The sequence below is a fragment of the Pieris brassicae genome, chromosome 4 (genome assembly GCF_905147105.1).
Source record: "Pieris brassicae chromosome 4, ilPieBrab1.1, whole genome shotgun sequence".
In the NCBI taxonomy this organism is placed as follows: Eukaryota; Metazoa; Arthropoda; class Insecta; order Lepidoptera; family Pieridae; genus Pieris; species Pieris brassicae.
Genome location: NC_059668.1, coordinates 18,197,109 through 18,217,162, shown reverse-complemented (window position 1 = coordinate 18,217,162; position 20,054 = coordinate 18,197,109). Strand labels below are relative to the sequence as shown.

Here is a 20,054-nt window from a genome sequence, read left to right as displayed (position 1 = left end):
GGGCAATTATTACCAATTAAAAAAAGTGCGTGAAAAACTCGCACATACAAGTAATTGACAAGTCTCACCTCTCGTAAAGTATTTTATGACGCGTGGAGGCGGTCGCCCCGCCTTAGAGGCGTAGGGAGGAACGCGCGCGCACTATCGCACTGCATGAAGAGGAAAGAGGACCAGTCGTGCTTACCTCGGCGAAGCCAGCGCGCGTTGATTATCGCAAGTTAGCCAGATACGCGCCAAGAACTGTTCGAAATGACAATTGACATCCTCCCGCGGTCTGACAAGTGACATTCGAAAATGATGTGTGAAAATGTGCCAATGCGAATTTCGAATTTGGAATAGTGCGAAAATTCAAGATGGACTTGACTACACGGCGAGAAAACGATGGGGTGAATGGGACCGAGTGCCGTGATGGTAATGGGGAGATTGGTTCAGAAGTGCCCACTAGGAAATCCAGCTCGTTTACTATACGAAATCTTGTTGGGGGCGACGATCGGCCTGCCGACGGAGCCGTAAATGCGAGTGAAGGTTTGTTACTGCGAAATATTTAAAATAATACTTACTTTAGATTAAGGAAAGAATTTTAATTTTAACTCATTAATTGAGGCTGAGTCGTTTTTCGTATGATACGTGTCGTCTAATCTAATTGGGTTTATGTGAAATTACAAAATATTATCACAAGTAATTCAAAAATTTATTCCTATTCATGGAAATGAGATTTAAAAAGATATAACTCGAGATTATATTGATAAGACAATAAAAGTACTTTTATTTATACATTACAATGATTTTTTTATAAATTAGTTACCAATATGAGCAATCAAACCATATTTATGTACTAAAATTACCTAATCTTAAGAGTAACATATTAACTATACTCTGAACATTTTTATGTTCTATTGATTCATTTTTATTAGTTCTTTTTTACTGTGAATATCAATTCTATTAATATTTTCAAATCATAAAAAAACTTAAATCATTTTTTTTTGTAGTTTGTTTTAGTGTTCATTACAGTAACAAAACTTTCTATGTAAAGTAAATTTTAAACCTCGCTATCGATAACAATTTATTTATCGAGTTAAAATCTAATATAAATTATAAAAAATCCGTTTAGTTACTAGTCTGGAAAAAGAACTCTTCAGGCGCGATGGTAAAGTGCAAAAAATATATTTTTATTAATAAAAGGTTAACATTAACTATACATTTTATTGTTTAGTTGGTAACATCTTACGGTCAATTGCAAACGAAACAATAAAATGTATAGTTAATGTTAGTTAACCTTTATGTTAATGCGTGACAAAACGGGACTTCATAAAAATATGGAACAAATAAAGTTACTAATAAAACGTATGGGACGTAGGTAACATTAAATATGAAATTTATGCAAAATAACATTGTACGAACGTTTGTTAAGGCATAATTACGAAGACTATTAACATCACGATTTTGACTTTCAAGACAATTTTTGGCACATTCAGTTAATTATTTTATTATTGGATTGTGCCTCGAGCTATAATTTCTCTTACAGCTGTTGCAAAAAGCTCTTATTACTTACGTGTATTGGTAATTGAGACAATTTTTGTAGTAGGAACAGGATTCTTTTATAAAATGCAGATGTGTATACTGTATATGTTTAACCGCCTATGAATGCATGGCGCAAACTTAGTTTACAATTTTAGTCACCGTATTAAACTAATTTAAAAATGTATGACGTAATATTCTCATCTATCAGTTAACTAGACTACGTATATGTAATGTATATTTCCTTCATTTAAATTACCTTTCTAAAATACAATATAAATAATACATAAAAGATTACACGATTAGGAAATAATAGATGTTCAAATTTCGAATGTTTCGAATTTTAAAAAAAATATAATTTAAAAAATGTAATTGTTTGTTTTTTATTATAAAACAAAGTAATGCAAAGTTTTATTTTTAAACACACCCTTTATCTCATTCATGAAACACCCAATGGAACACAAATATAAAAATGACGGAAGCGATTTTACACACCTCATCTACCCTAAATTTTGTCGAAGTCGAGTGTATGGAGTAGAACAAAAATGTATGAATTAATAATCGTTATAGCCTTATGACGTTACATAAATTGTGTAGCAATTACCTAGATTGCCTGTACAAGTCATATCGCACAAGAAATGAAGGTTGATTACTATTTAATTATTTTGATTTATAAATAAATTAAACATGATTTAAAAGCTTTCAATTATATTTATATTTCAAATAAAGTTTCTTAAAATATCACGAATTTTTCTATTTTTTTAAACAATACATATTTTTTTATAAAAAATTGTTTTATCAATATTTGAATATATTGAAATAAGGCTTAAGCATGCGACTCTCAACTCAGGTCGTGCGTTCGAATCACGGCTGTACACTAATGGACTGCCTTTCTATGTGCTCATGTAACAGTATCTCGTATGAAGAACCAAATTGTATGGAACGGTTTCCATACAATTTGGTACAAAATTCCACTTGCCTCAAATTCAAAAATCGACAACAGACAGAAAGCGGATCACATGCTTGTCTATGAAATAAAAATGATCATAGAAACTTATGCAATCACAGATCCAGACCCATACAAGGTTGTCCCAATATATTATTATTTATTTAATTAAACGGAATGTCTACCATATGCCTACAGTGAATCGTATCTTATTTCGGCCATACAATGCGCAGAGGCGGTGAGAACTTGGAGAAAGTGTTCTTGGTTGGTAACACAGAAGGCAAAAGATCACGTGGCGACGTGGATCACCAACCAGATGGACCGATCAAGTGAAAGACTTATCGTCCTCAAAACTGTAAACTGTCTTAAGAGAGGCGCTGGACGGAAACCGGTGGAAACAGATGGTCTGCTGTAGATACTTCGTTGCTGACCACAACGCTCAGACATGTAAATTTGCCCATACACACAAAGAATTTTACACCACACGCGAAGACATACAGACAAGATATACACTTCGACACAAAAAACGCCTAAACCTACCATCTTCCCGATTACAAATACATGTATCAAGCCCACTAGTCATGTCAATCAAAATTTATAATAAACTACCTGAGACACTAAGAAATGAAAAAAAGATACATATATTTACAAACAAACTAAAAAAACTTCTTATACGTAAATGTTATTATAGCGTTAATGAGTACCTAGAAGATAAAAATATAGCTCAATTTCATGATTATTAATCCCTAAATATTCAAAATTAAATAAATGAAAAAAATATGTTATTCTATGAAATTGGTACTAGCCTGGAGAGTGAAGTTTTATGTGCTATTTTGTGGCTATTAGTTATGTTATATAGGTTTTGTAATGCCTTCTTTTGCTGTGCCCTAACAGGGTCCATAATATTGTACCTAGCTTTAAGCCTCATAAACATCTTTTGTAACATTATGGTATGCAAATAAATACATGAATACATGAGCTGCCGATTAAAGAGAGAGATTTAATTAAACAGAAAATACAAAACTAAAGTTTGTAATGTGTTCTAAGCTTTACATTAAATAATGAATACTCATTCTAGTTAATGAAAAATATTATACTCTCTTCTGACATTATTTATTTCGTTCTAGTGTAAAACGATTTAAATTAGGTTTGCTAAACATATATTAACAAACTTTTTATAATAAAGCATTGAACCTATCGTTAGTAATATTAGGAAAGCTTTTACTGTGAATATATATATTAGGGGCTATGTTTTGTTCTATGAAGTCTATAAATAACTCTCAAGAATTGGTAAGATATGAAAATATCTATAAATATTTAGGAAAAACATTCGGGAACTATAAATACTGTCTCAGAGATTATTTTAGCATACTAATTTATAAGGACTGTATTCTACACATTACTACTGAACACAACACAACAGGTATATATGTCGGACCAATGGCGGCACTGTCATTATATGTCAGCAACGTCAAAGTTATATTAAATCAGTTTTTTGTCTTTGACGTTGTTAATTAATAACTAACTACTAACTCTAACTCTGCAACATATACAATTAATTCAAGATCTATACTTGAATTTTAAAGAAAGGTTTTTCAAATGGCTTAACAACCCGAAAGTTTTAGTGTTAACCTAAGGGATAATTAAAAACAAACTGCGCTGGCGGTGCCAGGCTCGTGACGTCACTCCCCTAACAAGAGCCTTCCGGAGCTAAATTGAACACCGAACGATTACACTAACACAATATGAGGGTTGGTAAACAGTTTGAGAATTTAACGTGCTTCAGTAATAGTACTAATTGTAATATCTTTGAACTAAAAATGACCAATAAGCTCTTGATGCTTAATCCATAGATACTGAAATTAAAAAGAAACTTGATTGCAAGATTATTTATCTGTATTTAATAGACGATAGCTTTACTTAATATAGCTTATAATATCGAATTTCCATACAATATGTTTATTTAGGTCAATTTTCATTATCATTCTTTGGACAGTTTTAAATGTTATCTTGTATATGTCATATGGTGTACCAGTCTGCAAACGTTTACTTTGTGCGGTTGTACCACTGTCTCCAAAACGCCTATAACACAATAGTTATGAGAGAGCATGCCCATAAAATGTGTACTTTATGAGAAATACACTGAGTATTTCTTAAACATTTTATAAAGTAATTAATATGTGGTCCTAAAATAGCATTTACAATTAATTATTTACTTTAAATAGTTAAAACATTGAACAAATGAGTAATAGATTACTAACATGTATTTATATTATTAGTAAAATAAAAAATTTCATGCACTGTTTTTAAATATAGCATTACAACCCAATTTATAGACTTTAAACAGATTCCTATATAAACCATTGACGTAGTATGAAAACGTTGTCTATGTATAATACAATATCAATCACTATAATCAATAACTATAGCGATTGCGACATCAACGCTACTACGGATATAAGGTGAGAACTATATCGAAATTGCCGAATACTTTGCAAATTGTATTTATTTCTATCTACGCAATTAAAGCGCACTTATAACGAAATAATAACGCAATTCGTAAAGAAAAACACCATGAGTAAATTGTTTTAGAATCTGCGTAAAACACTTCTGTACCCAATACCGAATAAAAAAACTCTATATAAAAAATATAAGGGGGATATTCAGAAACTTAGTTATCTACCATCGCCCGTGTCGTTTCTAAAGCCTACTCTTATAATCTTTGAACTCTTTCGCATCAATATAATCAACTCCACTCAAGGCCGTAGGGCTTGTCAATTGAAGTAATATTTTCACGTGTACATAAAGCACATTCTACCACGTTCCAATGAATCGGGGACAAAGAAAGTTTGGAAATTAATTAACTGAAACGATTAATTATTATTCAATTAATTTTCTGTGACAAGGTGACATTAAAACTCATTAGGATATTAATTAACTTTTTTAATATTTTTTCACATGTTTCTACACGTTTCCGATTTTTAATTTGTGTAAAATTTAAATGTGTATTTAAATTACGATAAAAAATCCTAAATACTTATGATAAGCTGCAGTTGTTCACGAGTATATTCGCGTGAATTTTATGATAATAAAAAAGGAAGTTTCAATCACCGCCTAAATTCTAATAACAATAATAATTCATAGGTTTTTGCCTCAGGTCCTTTGATCATTTTCTTATAGACAACTAGTTGATGAGCCTTCTGTATCCGACTGGTTTAATCATGACGTTAGGTTGAACAACTGATGTTTCTGCAGAGAGAAAATTCAATTGGTGCAACGCCGTGATTAGTAACGCTCGACAAACGTCAACCTTCCTTAAAAATCTAAACTTTTGCAAAACAAGATCTGAATTCTATTGCCTGCAATATCTTTAATTATATCTATCGCTCTCTACAGCTACTCTAAGAGCCGGGTGAAATATTATAAAAAAGGATATTACTCCGTTATACGAAATCCAATATAATACGAGCTTATACGACCTCGACTGAAAGTTATTTAGATGTGTGTCCCGGGCTTTCGCGTTCTATCACGTGCCATACCTACCTTATCTAGATACAATTCTTGTTTTGAATCTTTTAATGTCTCAATTTGTTTGTTTGAATTCTTTACAGATATTTTATCACAATTATGCGCAAATAAAATATATTAAATGTGCAAATTATTGTCTCGTTATAAAGTCCGTGTCATTGGGCACTTTGACAGCACACACCTACCTATTAGATAAGTTGTTAAGTGACTATAAAAATTAGTATGGAAATTTATACTTTTGCACAATTAATTACGTATTAATGAAAAGTAGAAGAATAAACAAACGCTCTCCACAGTCTTGCTAAACACAACTATTTAAATGAAATCACTTCCTACGGTTGTTTACTGAGAATATTGCCTTTGTTAATTACAGCCAACGTAAGCTTATCTTAAATGGGTATAATCTACACTATCACTCAACCATGACTTACCTAAGTAATTTCTTTTGCAATTATCTATTCCTGTTAACCTATTATTTACGCGAGTATCACACATTTGAATTACAGTTTTTATCTATTACCTTTTTATCTTTTAACTGGATTTTATAATATAACACCATAATGTGTATGCTATTTTTAAAATATGAATTTAAATTTAGAAACATGTTTTAAATGTCGTTAATGTCACTATCAAGAATCAGGAAATGCCAAATGTCAAGTGCCATGGCGGATTAGAATGTAAATCAAATCGTTGCGTACAATTGTGATTCGTCAAACAGATGTAATAACATGACATATGTTGCGTGTCAACACGTCTTGGTCTAGAGATGTTGTTGACGAATAACAATAGTACGGACTATCGTTTTACATTCTTATATCATACTTTCAATAAAATTTTACTAGTTAATTAAGTTAGTTAAGTTTTTAAGAACATTCAGAACAGAATAATAATACAATTTATACAAAAATTACGCAATGCAAGGAAAATCTACAGGCAACTCTAGTCTTAAAAATATTTGATAAGACAAATTACAAATAATGCGGAAATCTGGAGACTTAAACGCTTAAGAAAATTATAAATAAAACATTGAATATTCACAATTTTAGGTACTGTAGAATTGCAACTGCACTGACATCGCAACTAATTAATAAACGGTTTTACCCCACACTTAAATGCTTGCAGGTGCATTCAAATGAGTACATTTCTACTCAGCTTGCGTGCAACAATACTTAAAACCTATCACCCTCATAATTACATTAAACATTACAAAAAATAAAGGTTTATTACGATTAACACGGTTGCTGGTAAAATAACCATTTGTTAGAACTATAGTAAGTTTACAGTATGAGGGTAGATTTAAGATAAAACTGCTTTTCCGTTTTTTGAATTGCACAAGAATTCTCGCGTTCTGTGTTTTCTTATGGATCATTAGCTGGTGTGGCACAGAAGGCAGATAACCTACCTATTAGATAATCATGAAACATACAAAAATCTGTGACCCAGACCTGAAAAGGTTGTAGCGCCATCGATTAGCTGGCGTACCAAGGATACCCAAAAAAGTTACCAATTATCACTTAAGTATTGGAAACCAATTCGAAGTCAAAGTCGAAATTTATTCAAATAGGTACACTTATGAAAGTCAAAAAAGAAATACATAATAATTGCCTCTGATTTACATTTACTGCCAGTTCTCAAATCAAGGCCGTAAAACGGAAGAGAAGAACTGGCAATAAACTTTCCGCCACTCTTTTCAATCGCCAAGTTTTTTGTTATACACAATGTTTGTAAAGAGCTGCAACCATTACACAACATCATATGACTTCTTAAGTCATTAATAATAATTAAAAAAACAAAGATTTGTCCTCTATCAGTCGTCATAGTAAAATAAGAGCAAGCACTTATATTCTCGTGAAAACAAAACACAAATCCGTCGCCGAAATAAGTAACATCACCACATACACGAATTCAAGTCCGACCAGCCACCACAAGTAGTACCCGTTCACGAGTATGACGCATGGCCATCGGCCCCCTCGCCATATTTTAGGCGACAACCCGACGCATGGACGCCGACTATTTTTCCACTCTAACATCATGAACACATCAAATTGGCCTCTTTACGTCTAGCGTTGTATAATAGAACGCAAAAGTTTTTTTATGAATACTTTATAACTTGCTTACATTTTATATGCGTTTATGAAAATGAGATGTCGAATACGTAATGGACTTTTACGGCTCTACTCAATTGTAATATTTTTTACTGTTAATGTGATCGCTTGGTTTTTGTTCTCATACGATGAAAAAGGTCGTAAAAACCAGCATCTAGCTAAAACTTGATTGTTAGTTCCCACATTGGCTATTTATTTATTATGTTACCTTACAGCTACAAATATATACGTTATTATTATACTTAGACAATATACAAACCCAAAATAGATTACATTGATAACCAAAACATACGCAACAAGTCACATAAGTACATTAATAGTTCAAAAAAGAAACCTGTAATTAAACATTAAAAAACAACAACTTAATGGTTTTGATATATTTTTACTACTGCTAAATAACGTTAAAGTCTTTACGCTTTTGAAAATATTTCCTCACAACTTGGGTAAGGTGGAAAATACCAACAACTTCATCAATTGTATAGTTAGCAAAAACCCGAAACATTGGCGAATTACGCTCGTGTAATGAGTTTTCTTACACATGCCCTTATAGATCAGGCCTTAGATCTGTATATAGGTTATGATAAACTATAGTCTATGGGCAGTGCGGATTACTTACAAACATATTTTAGAAGTCGATATTTTTCACCCAGTCCAGTTAGTAATTTTTAATAACTTTTGTATGTCAGAAAGTATATACACTATGTATCAGTTACAAGGATTTTTCTCAGTTATATAAATACAATTAAATGTTAGTTATAATTAAATAAGAATATTTATATTGTAATCCTCTTCTATCTTCTTCGTTTTGACTAAAAAGTGTTTTTATAATCTATGTCCGTAATGTCATCTCACCACATTTATGCATCTGTTTAATTTATCTTTGTACATGCAGGTGATCTGTAACTGACACGTATTTTTTGCAACTAATATATTGCTTAATGTTTTCCTTAATTGTAGGTCTATATACTTTTATATACAAATATGTATTATCTTTGCTTGTCACATCCCTGTCTTCTGGTGATAGTTGGTGATAGTTTTTAAAAAAAGCATGTATTGAATCCGATAAAAGACTCAACAGTCGTATGACTCCAGGGTTTAGAGTCACGCGTTTATGTTTAAAATTAGCTGTTTAATAAGACTTTTTATCGACTTCAAAAAAGGAGGTTATCAGTTTGACCGGTGTTTGTGTTAAATAATAATTGTAAAATATAATAATAATATTTTGAGTTTCAAGCAGGCACTAAATTTTAAACTAAAATTATTTCGAAATTATCCTCCTTTGATGTAAAAATTATTCAATCAAACTTAAATGTAGTTTCAAGAGCAAAGCATTTTTTCTGCATGAAGTTTTGACAACGCTCAAGACAAGATTGTGTCTTGAGCGCTGTCTTCATCAAAATCAGTGGATTAACTTATGAATAATGGATGGACATATCTACTGAGGACGTGTATTTTGTAGACACCTGGATAACAGTTATTTAAATTCGATACTATTTTCACAAACTTTCTTGTTCTTCAACTGTTTAATGCTAACAATGAATTATTTATTCATTTGTCTATCACGTGTCTCTTTTCATTACAGCAATTACACAATTTGTCCAAAAGAGACAAAACTGAGCATGGTTTTATGAATAAGGTTACAATCAGACATATACAAATAAGAATTTATTAGCCGTTTGTAATTACTTACAATGTAAGGGATATTTTATTGCGTTAAATGTACGTGTTCGTAGCTATTAATCTTTGTTTCTGACATGACACATGATAGACTTCCTTTTTAAGGACTTCTTTAATTATCGTAATATATAGTTGAAAATTTATCATCGTTGAGCATTAAATTGTCGCCAGCAGGGCTACTCTAAACATTTCCAATTGTTGACGAAATATTTGTTAGCATACTGGCATTCTTTAACATAGTTTTTACACTAATTAAGATTTATTTGTTTATTGACACTTCGTCACCTTATATAAAGATATAAAATAGCAGATTACATAAGTTAACAGTCGCGAACAAGCGACTTCTTCCAGGCAACCCTAGAATAGAACAAAAAAGAAACACATACAGAGGGTAAAGTACAAGATAACATAAAATAACATGTAACTCTAACTCTAACCAAAATAAAGTTAAATTAAAAAAAAATAATAATATGGATATACAAAAATATAAAAGCTAATTCAAGGTTTAATTGAGTTACAATTAATATATATAAGTAGCTAATTACGAGGCAGAATGATGGTCAAAAAGATTTTTTTTTAATAAATTTAAAGACTGAGCTCGTCTGATGTCAAGTTGTAAGGATTTCGATATCAGCATATTTTACACATTTTTGACAAAAATTAGATTGTAAAGGGAACGCAAAACAAAGCTACCGCTTTAAGTAACTAACAGTTTTAGGATTAAGATGTAGTTTAACTGTTATAATATTTATGAATATAGGTAATGGCTTCAGATTGCATCCGTTTCTTAGTTCATTTTTATTTCATAGACAAGTAGGGAGCTTTCTGTGTGTAACACACGCCTAAGGGCTGTTTGTTTCCTCGCGATGTTTCCTTTCACCGGGTGTTAAATGCACATAGGCAAGATTGTCAGACAAGGTAAATGCTGATAGCACTACACCACTCAAACTGCTGCTGGTGTCAAAAATCAAAATTTCCGGGGTTGGAAGTTACTGAGGTCGTAAGACTTGCATGTGGTGAATATAAGTGCAAGTGCGGTATCTCGGCCACACAAACATAGTGTCAAAACATTATAGAACACTAAGACTGTTAACATTACCTTAGTTTATGCTATTCTAGTGAATAGCTATTATAGACAATTAAGTCAACATAATATAACTAAAGCCTATATTACACCAGGGCAACACTGTCAGGCATTGCGGCATGGTACAAAGTTAAAAATATCGCACATCGTGGTAAGAATGGCAACACCTTCTGTCATGTGGCAGACTGTCGACATTTTTCGTGCGTCAAAACTGTTTGTAGGGTATAATTTTTGTTTGTATTTGTTTTGGAAGTGAATTGTCGGTCATGGAGGGTAATGGAAAATATTTAGTCATAAAAACATTAAAAGGTCCTCAAAGTCCTCAATTGACAGTCTGGTAAAGCTTTTAAATAAGGCACGATCGTCTTAATTTTTGTTAGTAAACTAGTCCGTGGGCCATTCTGAAGTAATCTTCTTTTCCTACAACGTTTCTTCTTCCGTTGTTTAGCTGCACGGCTCAGTAGTACTAAATAAGCTGCTGCTAAAGTTACTTGAGCCATATTCTATGGTGTATCCTCTCGATCAAATAAGTTGATAGACAAGTAACACTCCATTAACAGCACAATGCTTTGGAAATTATCCAGGTTCGATGTTGCCACGGCGTAAAATTGGCTGCCGTATGTCGCATATGCCGCAAACGCTTTCTATTTGTAGCATGCCAAATGGTGACGCATGACGCAATATGTAGCATGCGGCACTGTCGCAGGTTGTTACCTTGGCCTAAACCAGGCTTTATTAGCCATGATTATTGTATAGAATATGTAAAGTCACTCTTTTTTGTGAACTTTATTGTAGGGAAAAAAGAGTCGCCACTAGGCCCCTCACCTTTTAATTCTTACTAATAAAACAAGAAGTTAGATTAAGTTAGTTTACTTACATACAATTATTAGCTTTGTTAGTAACTAAGTTTGTATCCTAAATTTACTTGTGTTAGTTTTTCCTTAACCTTACTATTAAACTATTATTCTTCATTCTGTAAGAACTCCTCTGTAGGTGAAGGCCTCCTCCAAAGATAGCCAGTCCTCTCTAGAATGGGCTACTGGAATCCAGTTGGTACCAGCTACTTTTATGATATCGTCTTCCCAGCTAGCCACAGATCTACCTCTCTTTCTTTTTCCCTGTGGACCCACCCATGTGGTCACCGTTTTCGTCCACCTCTTGTCACGTTGACGCGCCACATGGTACTTATATCTTTTTATAATTAATTTTGGATTTTTAACATTTCAAATCTAACTATTAAAATAGTTAATTAAAGGTAATTAAAGATGGAAGTGGTGTTATTATCTTTATTATATAGGCATAGTTGAAATTAAATAAATGTTTCTCTGTGGAATGTAAGCGTAGTCATAAGGTAAGGTTATAAATATCATCAATAAATATTTTATATCTCCTAGGGAATCCTTGCTATCTACCTTCATGGGTAGGATGTCCCAACTAACCTCCAGAACAGCGTGTGAACCACTTATTTCATTAGTTTGCAATTAGTTATTGATTGGTGGGCGCGCCCAAATAAAGACAGATAATATCATCTACCACTGATATCAGACAGGAGTCACGTGGTCAATACTAAAATCAGAATTGCAATTTAAGATGATCGGTAAGCGTGCAGTTCAGATCTTATCTATACAGAATTCAGCATAGAAACTGAGAACTGAAACACCAGCAACGTGACATCGGATAAAGGTGTTTGGTCTCACCGACGAATTTACTGACGTCAGAGATATAAATAAAAAGTATTATCGCTCTATTTTTGTATATATCGTTTGATATAATCTTTCTTAATAAAAATACATTCTATAATTTTATCAATAAAATATTCTCATTTTCCTCCAATTTTCTTTTGATACTGTTTATAGGATATACAAGTATTGGACCATAAAATCTACATGTACAACACTATATTACCATGACCGTCTTAGATGTTGGGTCAGAGACACTTGAAGAACGACTCCCATTCGTCCCAAATGGGAAAAAACAAAACCCCAAAACAAAAACATTTTTGACATCCGGAAATCACAGTTAGCGCTTACACAGTAGGCAGTACAGTAGGAATGGATCCTACTAATTCTTAGTTTCGGTAGAATAAAAGAAATGATAATAATTATGGATGAATACCGAGCATGGTACTTCATTACGTGTCCTGCTTTTCCGTACACTAAATAAAACAAATGATTGATGGTTTTGCTCACGCGATGCTTGATAATGTTAATAAAGATGTCTTTATTATGAGGGGTCTTAAAAAATATTAATATAAAAATGAATCAATGATTTGATACAAAACATATTGAAATAAATACCCTCCAACAACTGGGACGTAAATGACGCATCGAACATCAGCACGAGATATTCTAAAAATTCAAAGCATCCAAGGAGTGTAAGTGAATAGATTAAAACTTTGATGTACACAAATCTTCAAATAAAGTGCAGATAACTTTACAAATGACGTATATTATGGAATATATTACATTTATAGAACTTATTCCTGATAGATAGGGTTCATTTTTCTTTGATTTAAGGGCTGGTGACGTGGAAATAAAAGGTTCTAAAAGTGAGAGTTATCACAGCGACCCATTAGGGCGCACGCGCGGTCCCACAGACATGAAAAAAAAGGAAACAAATATAAATAGTTAATTAGACCTTGTTCAAGTTCCGTATAAATCCATAGATATAAAATAGGTACTCGGTTTGGAGTAGAATTCATATTTTGTTAGCGTCCAAAAAATCCAATAATTTGTATCTTACTTTCTTTTGGGGAAAAATCAGCAGTACATGAAAATCATATTTTGTCAATATTCCAAATTTAAACATTACATTTGTCGTCTAGTGCTCCTTTACCTTATCTTATTCGGATCCACTCGAGTTAAAACCATCGTGATATTACAATCACAATGTCACGTCGTATTTGCAGATAGCTGACGTCGCACTTTTATTTGGTATAAAAATAGGTTTGGTTTAGGAAGATATATTGATATCTTGAGAAAAAAAAGAAGTCTGATGAATTATAAATAAGAAAGTATGCCTCTGCCTCCTTTTATTTTGTTTGCGTTTACACTTATGTTCTATTGCTACCCGATTATACTTCGGGTCAAAGTTTGAACAATTATATCATCTACGTATATATTTTTTAACCTTATCTTATGGCTTAACATTATTTCGATAGAAAAGTAAAAGAACAATGCCATTCTTGTGTATTCAAACAGGGTTTAACTGACTGTCTTTACCGAAACATTAATGTTACCAATGCACTGGTAAATGGTGAATATTTGAGCAAGTTTAAAAAGTGCTGAGCAAACCAGCAAAAGTATATATTTTAGCGGTGTTCGTTACTATTTTTGCAAATACTTGTGAGAAATATTACAATTATTTTTTGTATCTTACATTGGAATGGAAAAAATGCTGATAGTAATAATTAATGTATGAACGTTGTATAATTATCATAACTTAATATGTATGTAGATAAATGTCAGATCCCTTTTGTGTAAAATTGTAGAGCTTAATGTTGCGTAGTTTGCAAATAAAGTCACCGATAATTAAAAATTAAAAAGGGAACAGCTTTTCCTTTGTATTAAGTTTTAAAGAACGAGTTAATTATCATTCAATATTCCTTACACCTAAATCCTTAGAAATGAAATGATCGTAAGTTGTAAATATAAATTTTATGTTTTATGATAATATACTAGAATATCCCTAAATAAGACAAAAGAACTTCTTGTATATGAGCGTCCAGTCTCTCTCTAAAAATGTGCATAATTGTTTTCTGCTATTGTGTCATCCAACTCTACTATTGTGGCATTTAAGTATTAATGTATGGATTCGTCTGCAGGTGTCTGCTACGAGAGTTCCGGGAGTCCTAAATATAAACAAGTTAACGTTATTAATTATAATGGATTTAACTTTGTTTACCAATAAAAAAGTTCATGTATGTACTCAATCAAAGTTTTGTGAAGTAAACCTCGTGTCTCGTTTGCGTAAAATATATGAAAAGGACGGTTTTGCACAAATTTACGAATACATTAATATATTTTCCTTGAATATCAATTTTTTTTTTTTTTGGTATTTAAAGCATAAAAATCCTCCCATAATAACCTTTAAAAAACCCGAAGTTCTACAAAATTTTGGGTTTACTCTATGTCACTGCGCATCTCTAAGCACATTGACGTGTTTAGTGTCTGGAGTGACTCCTGTCTTGCTCGCCACTTATTGATAAGACATTGGAATGTCAGAATTAGTATGGTTAGACAATGTTAAATGCCATACATTTTTGTTATACCGTAACAAAGATAATGGAGAATTTTACGTTTTATGGGGTATACGTTATTTAGGGTTGATCCTTTTGATAAAACGTAAAATATTATTTAACTTTTCCAAAAATCTCTTGTTTTTAGATATTTAATCTATCACATCTAAGATCCGTACATAAGGTTGATCACACCTACATATATACCTAGGTAACTGAAAATGCAAATGGCTCAGTGTAGTGTAGTGGCTAAATGTTCGTGTAATATTTTTTGAACTTCACTCATACCAATGCCTAGGCTTGCCTGTATGTGCTGATAGGTCACTCTCTTATCTTCCTCTATCATGCGCCGCACAGCACTGATGTTATCTTCTGTAGTCGCTGTTAAAGGACGTCCCTCACGCGGATCATCATTGAGATTGCGTCGTCATTGCGACGTTGTGACGTCTACGCTTAAATTCGTTAAACCAATTGTAAATAGTGGTACGACATAGGCTTTATTAAAGATGCTAATGATAGCAGCCTAAAAATTTGACCAATTTTTTTTGCATGTAACAAGAGTTTTAGATTTGACGCCTATTCAAAAAAAACAAATGACAAATGAATTCAATATACTACATTAGGTTACCAAGAGTTCTAAAATTGAAATTCAAAAAAGTTTTCAATAGCAATGTTTCTAACTGGCCAGTTCTAAAAATTTTCGGTGTTACCCACGTGCCGAAAAAATAAGCAAACAAAGGTTTCTAATTCATACCGAAATTATACTCATAATCTAATGTTGAAATTCCACCTCTAAATAATATAAAGAGCGAAATACCAAATGCACGAAGTCCAAACAAAGAAATTTCTATAAAAAGGTGAAAAAATATTAAAATTAAGCTGTTGAACTAACATTTCGTGTCTGTTATTTAATAACACTGCGCATTGAACGCACTGTGTTGTTGCAATCAGATAACGAAAATCGACATGCATCTGTGATAATACAGATGTATGATAACAGCAGGTGTATAGTAATTATTAAGGTATATTTTAATATTGTGCAAACCGTTATCCCCTATATCGGCCACACCTAACACAATACGTCCTTTTAGGTATGTTTCACAGATAAATGTATGTTTCTAGTGATGACTTATTTTTCTAATAGTTTACCTTTCTCGGTCTGACACATGCAGTTGACTTTTTGGATCGGATGGGTTTTAAAACCACACAAAGAAATTCGGGGAAGGAATCACTGGACCAGTATGGCTTTATTATTGCGGTCGAAAAATATTAGTTTCTGGTCAAGATGTCCATAGGAGGATCCTATAGATCCATAGTCAAATATTCTGACTTTTCTTGGATGGCCAGTCTTAGACAATTTGCTAAAGTTTTGTAGTAATAAATCAATAAAAACGGTACAAAAGGTATATTATACCTTACACAATATTTGCACAAAAAAAATTACTTAACTAAAATTAATTTCCTGCCCTAGTATTGTTAATATCGCGATTCCTCATTCATCATTGTGAAGTCATTACTAACACAAGTTCCGGTAATTTTGCAGACAAGATATGACATTAAAAGATAAGGAAAAATGAAATAAACAGCTATGCAGGTAATTTGCTTGCTAATGACCCCCTTATCTAGCTAATTAAAATACGATTTGGCACACGTGTGTTAACCAACTTCTTATCATTCACCACCACTACTATCTCCTCATTGCGAAGATTCAACGTTATTATTTAGTAATTGCCACAAAAAATGACAGCCTTCGCAAATGTTTCCAGGAAATTTGGGTATCTTTTAATCTACAGTTTTATTTTTATTTATTTAAATAAAACTGAACTTCATGTAACACGTGTAAAAGATTTATATCAAATGCATTCGAATATAACAGCATCGGTGTAGGAAACTTTTTGCATTTAAAACTAAACATAAAGTCAATTCATTTTCATTTCAAAAGTAAGTTTTGAATCAAGGTTATACTTATGAAACTAAGTGTAAAATGTAATTAAAAGTTACAATGGTCCCTAGACTTTGCAAAGTTTTAAAATAAATTACTTTTGTATACTATCTTTTATACATAAATTAAATTGGCATAAATAAATTAAAACCTTAAAGTAAATTGGCAGCAGTCATTAAAATAACATGTCGTATTGGACAAATTCTAGTGTAATTATACTGGCCTGTTTTGTTATAGGTAATTACAATTAAAGTAATTATAATATGTTTTTTACGTTGAGTTGGCCTAATGAAGTCCTTTAAGGGTTTTTATATTCAAACTATGTATGAGACACTACCGAGTATTGTTTTTGTATTAATTTCTTTGAAAAGGGGATCAAAATTAACTGGTATCATGCTCGTTAAGTCGCACACGACGACCTTGTTACATATTACGTTTATATTTGAATTACACTATTAAAAATGGTGGTCGATGGTGAAAATTAAGAAAAATATTTCTGATTCGAGTTCACCCTTTTAGGTGTATAAAAATAGTGTACGACCTATACTCAGATGCACCAAATATATACAAAAAACAAAGTCTGCGGATAGAGAGTATTTTTAAGACAATTTTTTCTGTGCTAGCGCTACGCAAATAATAATTTTCTTAGAATATCACAAATATTTTATTTTATTTTAATAATTAATGCCTGGAGCTGTACGATTACGATACTGGTCTTTTAATAATTAATACCTAGTCTAGCCATAAATACTGAAACAAAGTAAAAAAAAATGTTTTCTATTGCAAAAACATTTATTACTTTTACAGTGTATTAATTTCATACATTTTAACAAACAATATACGGTCATATTGTTTGTTAAAATGTTACTCAATAGTAAAAAATTTCTCATCCGCAAAAAACATTTTCTGTGACCTCCCTTTATATAGTTATATATATATACAACTAGTAGGTACATCTCTTATAGACTTAAAATACATATTTTTCTTAAACAGAGGAGGTCTCGTGGTACCTATTAACATTTTACTAATACAAAGCGTATGGAGTTTTAAAAATTGCATTTGGCTCCATACCTACTTTGTGTAATGCAATCACAGCGATTCGGTTTTCTGTATCACCACTGTCGATTTTAATATCGCAAAATAGTTTACAGTGAACAATGATATAAAAATGACAGCTTCTAAATTCAAATGTAATATTTTGTTAATTTTCAATTGTAACAGTATTTATGGCCAGACTAAGTATTACATTTAGTTATGTTATGTTCTTCATAGTTTTTGGCAATGCAAGGTTTCGCCTAGTACATCGCCATGCTTATCTACTAGAGTCACCCAACGTTAGAAAAACATCATTCTGAGAACAGATGGGAGGAATAATTTAAATAATAAGCACGTTGCAATCCTTTCTCACCAACATCGGTATACCCTATAATAAAATTCAATTTACAAATTCAAATTACCGTCACAACACCTAATTTGCTTTTTACTACAATTACATACAAAGGGACATCGCGACAGTTTCTAACATTTTTAGAAATCAATTATTTTAAATTAACTATCTTTTTGCGTTATCAATTTTGTTTAATGAATTTCTAAATTAGTTCTTTTACAGGGTCATTTTTTCTGTTTTTAACTTAATTGGGTTTCCATTTTTATTCAAGTCATTTAAATTTACACCATTTTATTTAATTAGTTTGTTTTAAGTAGTTTTAATTTTAGAATTTTAGCATTTTTCGCTATTTGTCACTATGTTAAATGTATAATGTATGTTGTAGCGAAAAATATAATGTTATATATATAGTTCTTTTACGATAGTAATGAATTATCCTTACTATTACTACCATAGGTACATAACTCTCTTGATAAGTATTAGCTTATACTTACTTTCATTGACAACATTGGATATAATCATTTGTTTCTCTTGCGGTCTTTGACAAATGTCAAACAAAGTAAATTGCGTCATAGATTAAATATTACCAGTAATTAAACATATAACTCTTATTACTTAATCATTATTACACGTCAACGACAAAAAGGCTTCAACTTAAACGAAAATATATTACTTCTAAACCATGTACGCCTGCTTCTTATGCTAAATCAAATAAAAGTTATGTTCTAAATTTAAAAACCGTGCTAAACACTTGTGGCGTGTGTTTGAAGACAGATTGTAATGGACGATATCATAATTATGGAAACACAAGATCCCCACGGAAGGCTAGTCGCTAATCGCTGGTTACCGAAACATAAGCGTCAACTAATGTTGTTTTAATACGATAGCTGAGCAATTTGGCAGGTAAAGAAGAAAAAACTCATTTAGCCAGTCACCGTGTGTGGCTTGATGTTAAACTAATTATTATTGTGTTTTTCAACGTTGAAGGGTTCGACGGGTAAGGTCAACGCGCCAAATGGATGGATTTTGAGAAAGGATCGCATCACCTTTTTGTAATGTTTTTAGCTCTCAACCATGTCAACGTATTCGAATTAACATGTGTGGTTTTAAGAGAGATCCCGCGTTTTAAGTCGCTTTTTGCTTTCGATTTAAAAGAAATGTTTGTAAATTTAAGTCTGTACATCAATGATTTAAAATCCTCTATGCGTCCAGAAGTTTTTTGACACTCACATACTGTCATGATATGTGAGTGTCAAAAAGCTCTGGATATCGAACCTAGTACTAGACAACGTACGTAGATTATTAAGTTATACTCGTAGAACAACAAAAGGTGCTTGTTAAAAATTGGTATGAATAAAATAGGTTAACAAAATTACTATTCGAATGAAGCAATCCAATCAAACAAATAGTCCAAATAGTCGAAGCCACAAATGTTTGAACGAACTTATATTTCAATCACTTGTTATTGGATTAATGTTCCTAAATTGCCTTATTTCGGGCATCGTTAATATAGAAATTATTTATACATTATTACGGATAACAGAATGTGTTCGAATAGAAATGTACCTATTGTAATTTTTGTGTGTTTGAAACTATTAATTGCCTCAAAACCTTTAAAGTGTATTATAGG

General features: G+C 31.8%; 1 protein-coding gene across 1 annotated transcript in view; it reads left to right on the top strand.

Moving 5' to 3' along the window:
- The first annotated feature begins 181 nt into the window (after window positions 1-181).
- Window positions 182-20,054, top strand: part of LOC123708432 (homeobox protein aristaless-like) — a 58,470-nt gene continuing 38,597 nt past the window's right edge. The window contains exon 1 of the mRNA XM_045659132.1: window positions 182-525. Coding sequence (XP_045515088.1) covers window positions 354-525 — 172 coding nt within the window. The 5' untranslated portion in view covers window positions 182-353. The remainder of the gene's footprint in view (window positions 526-20,054) is intronic.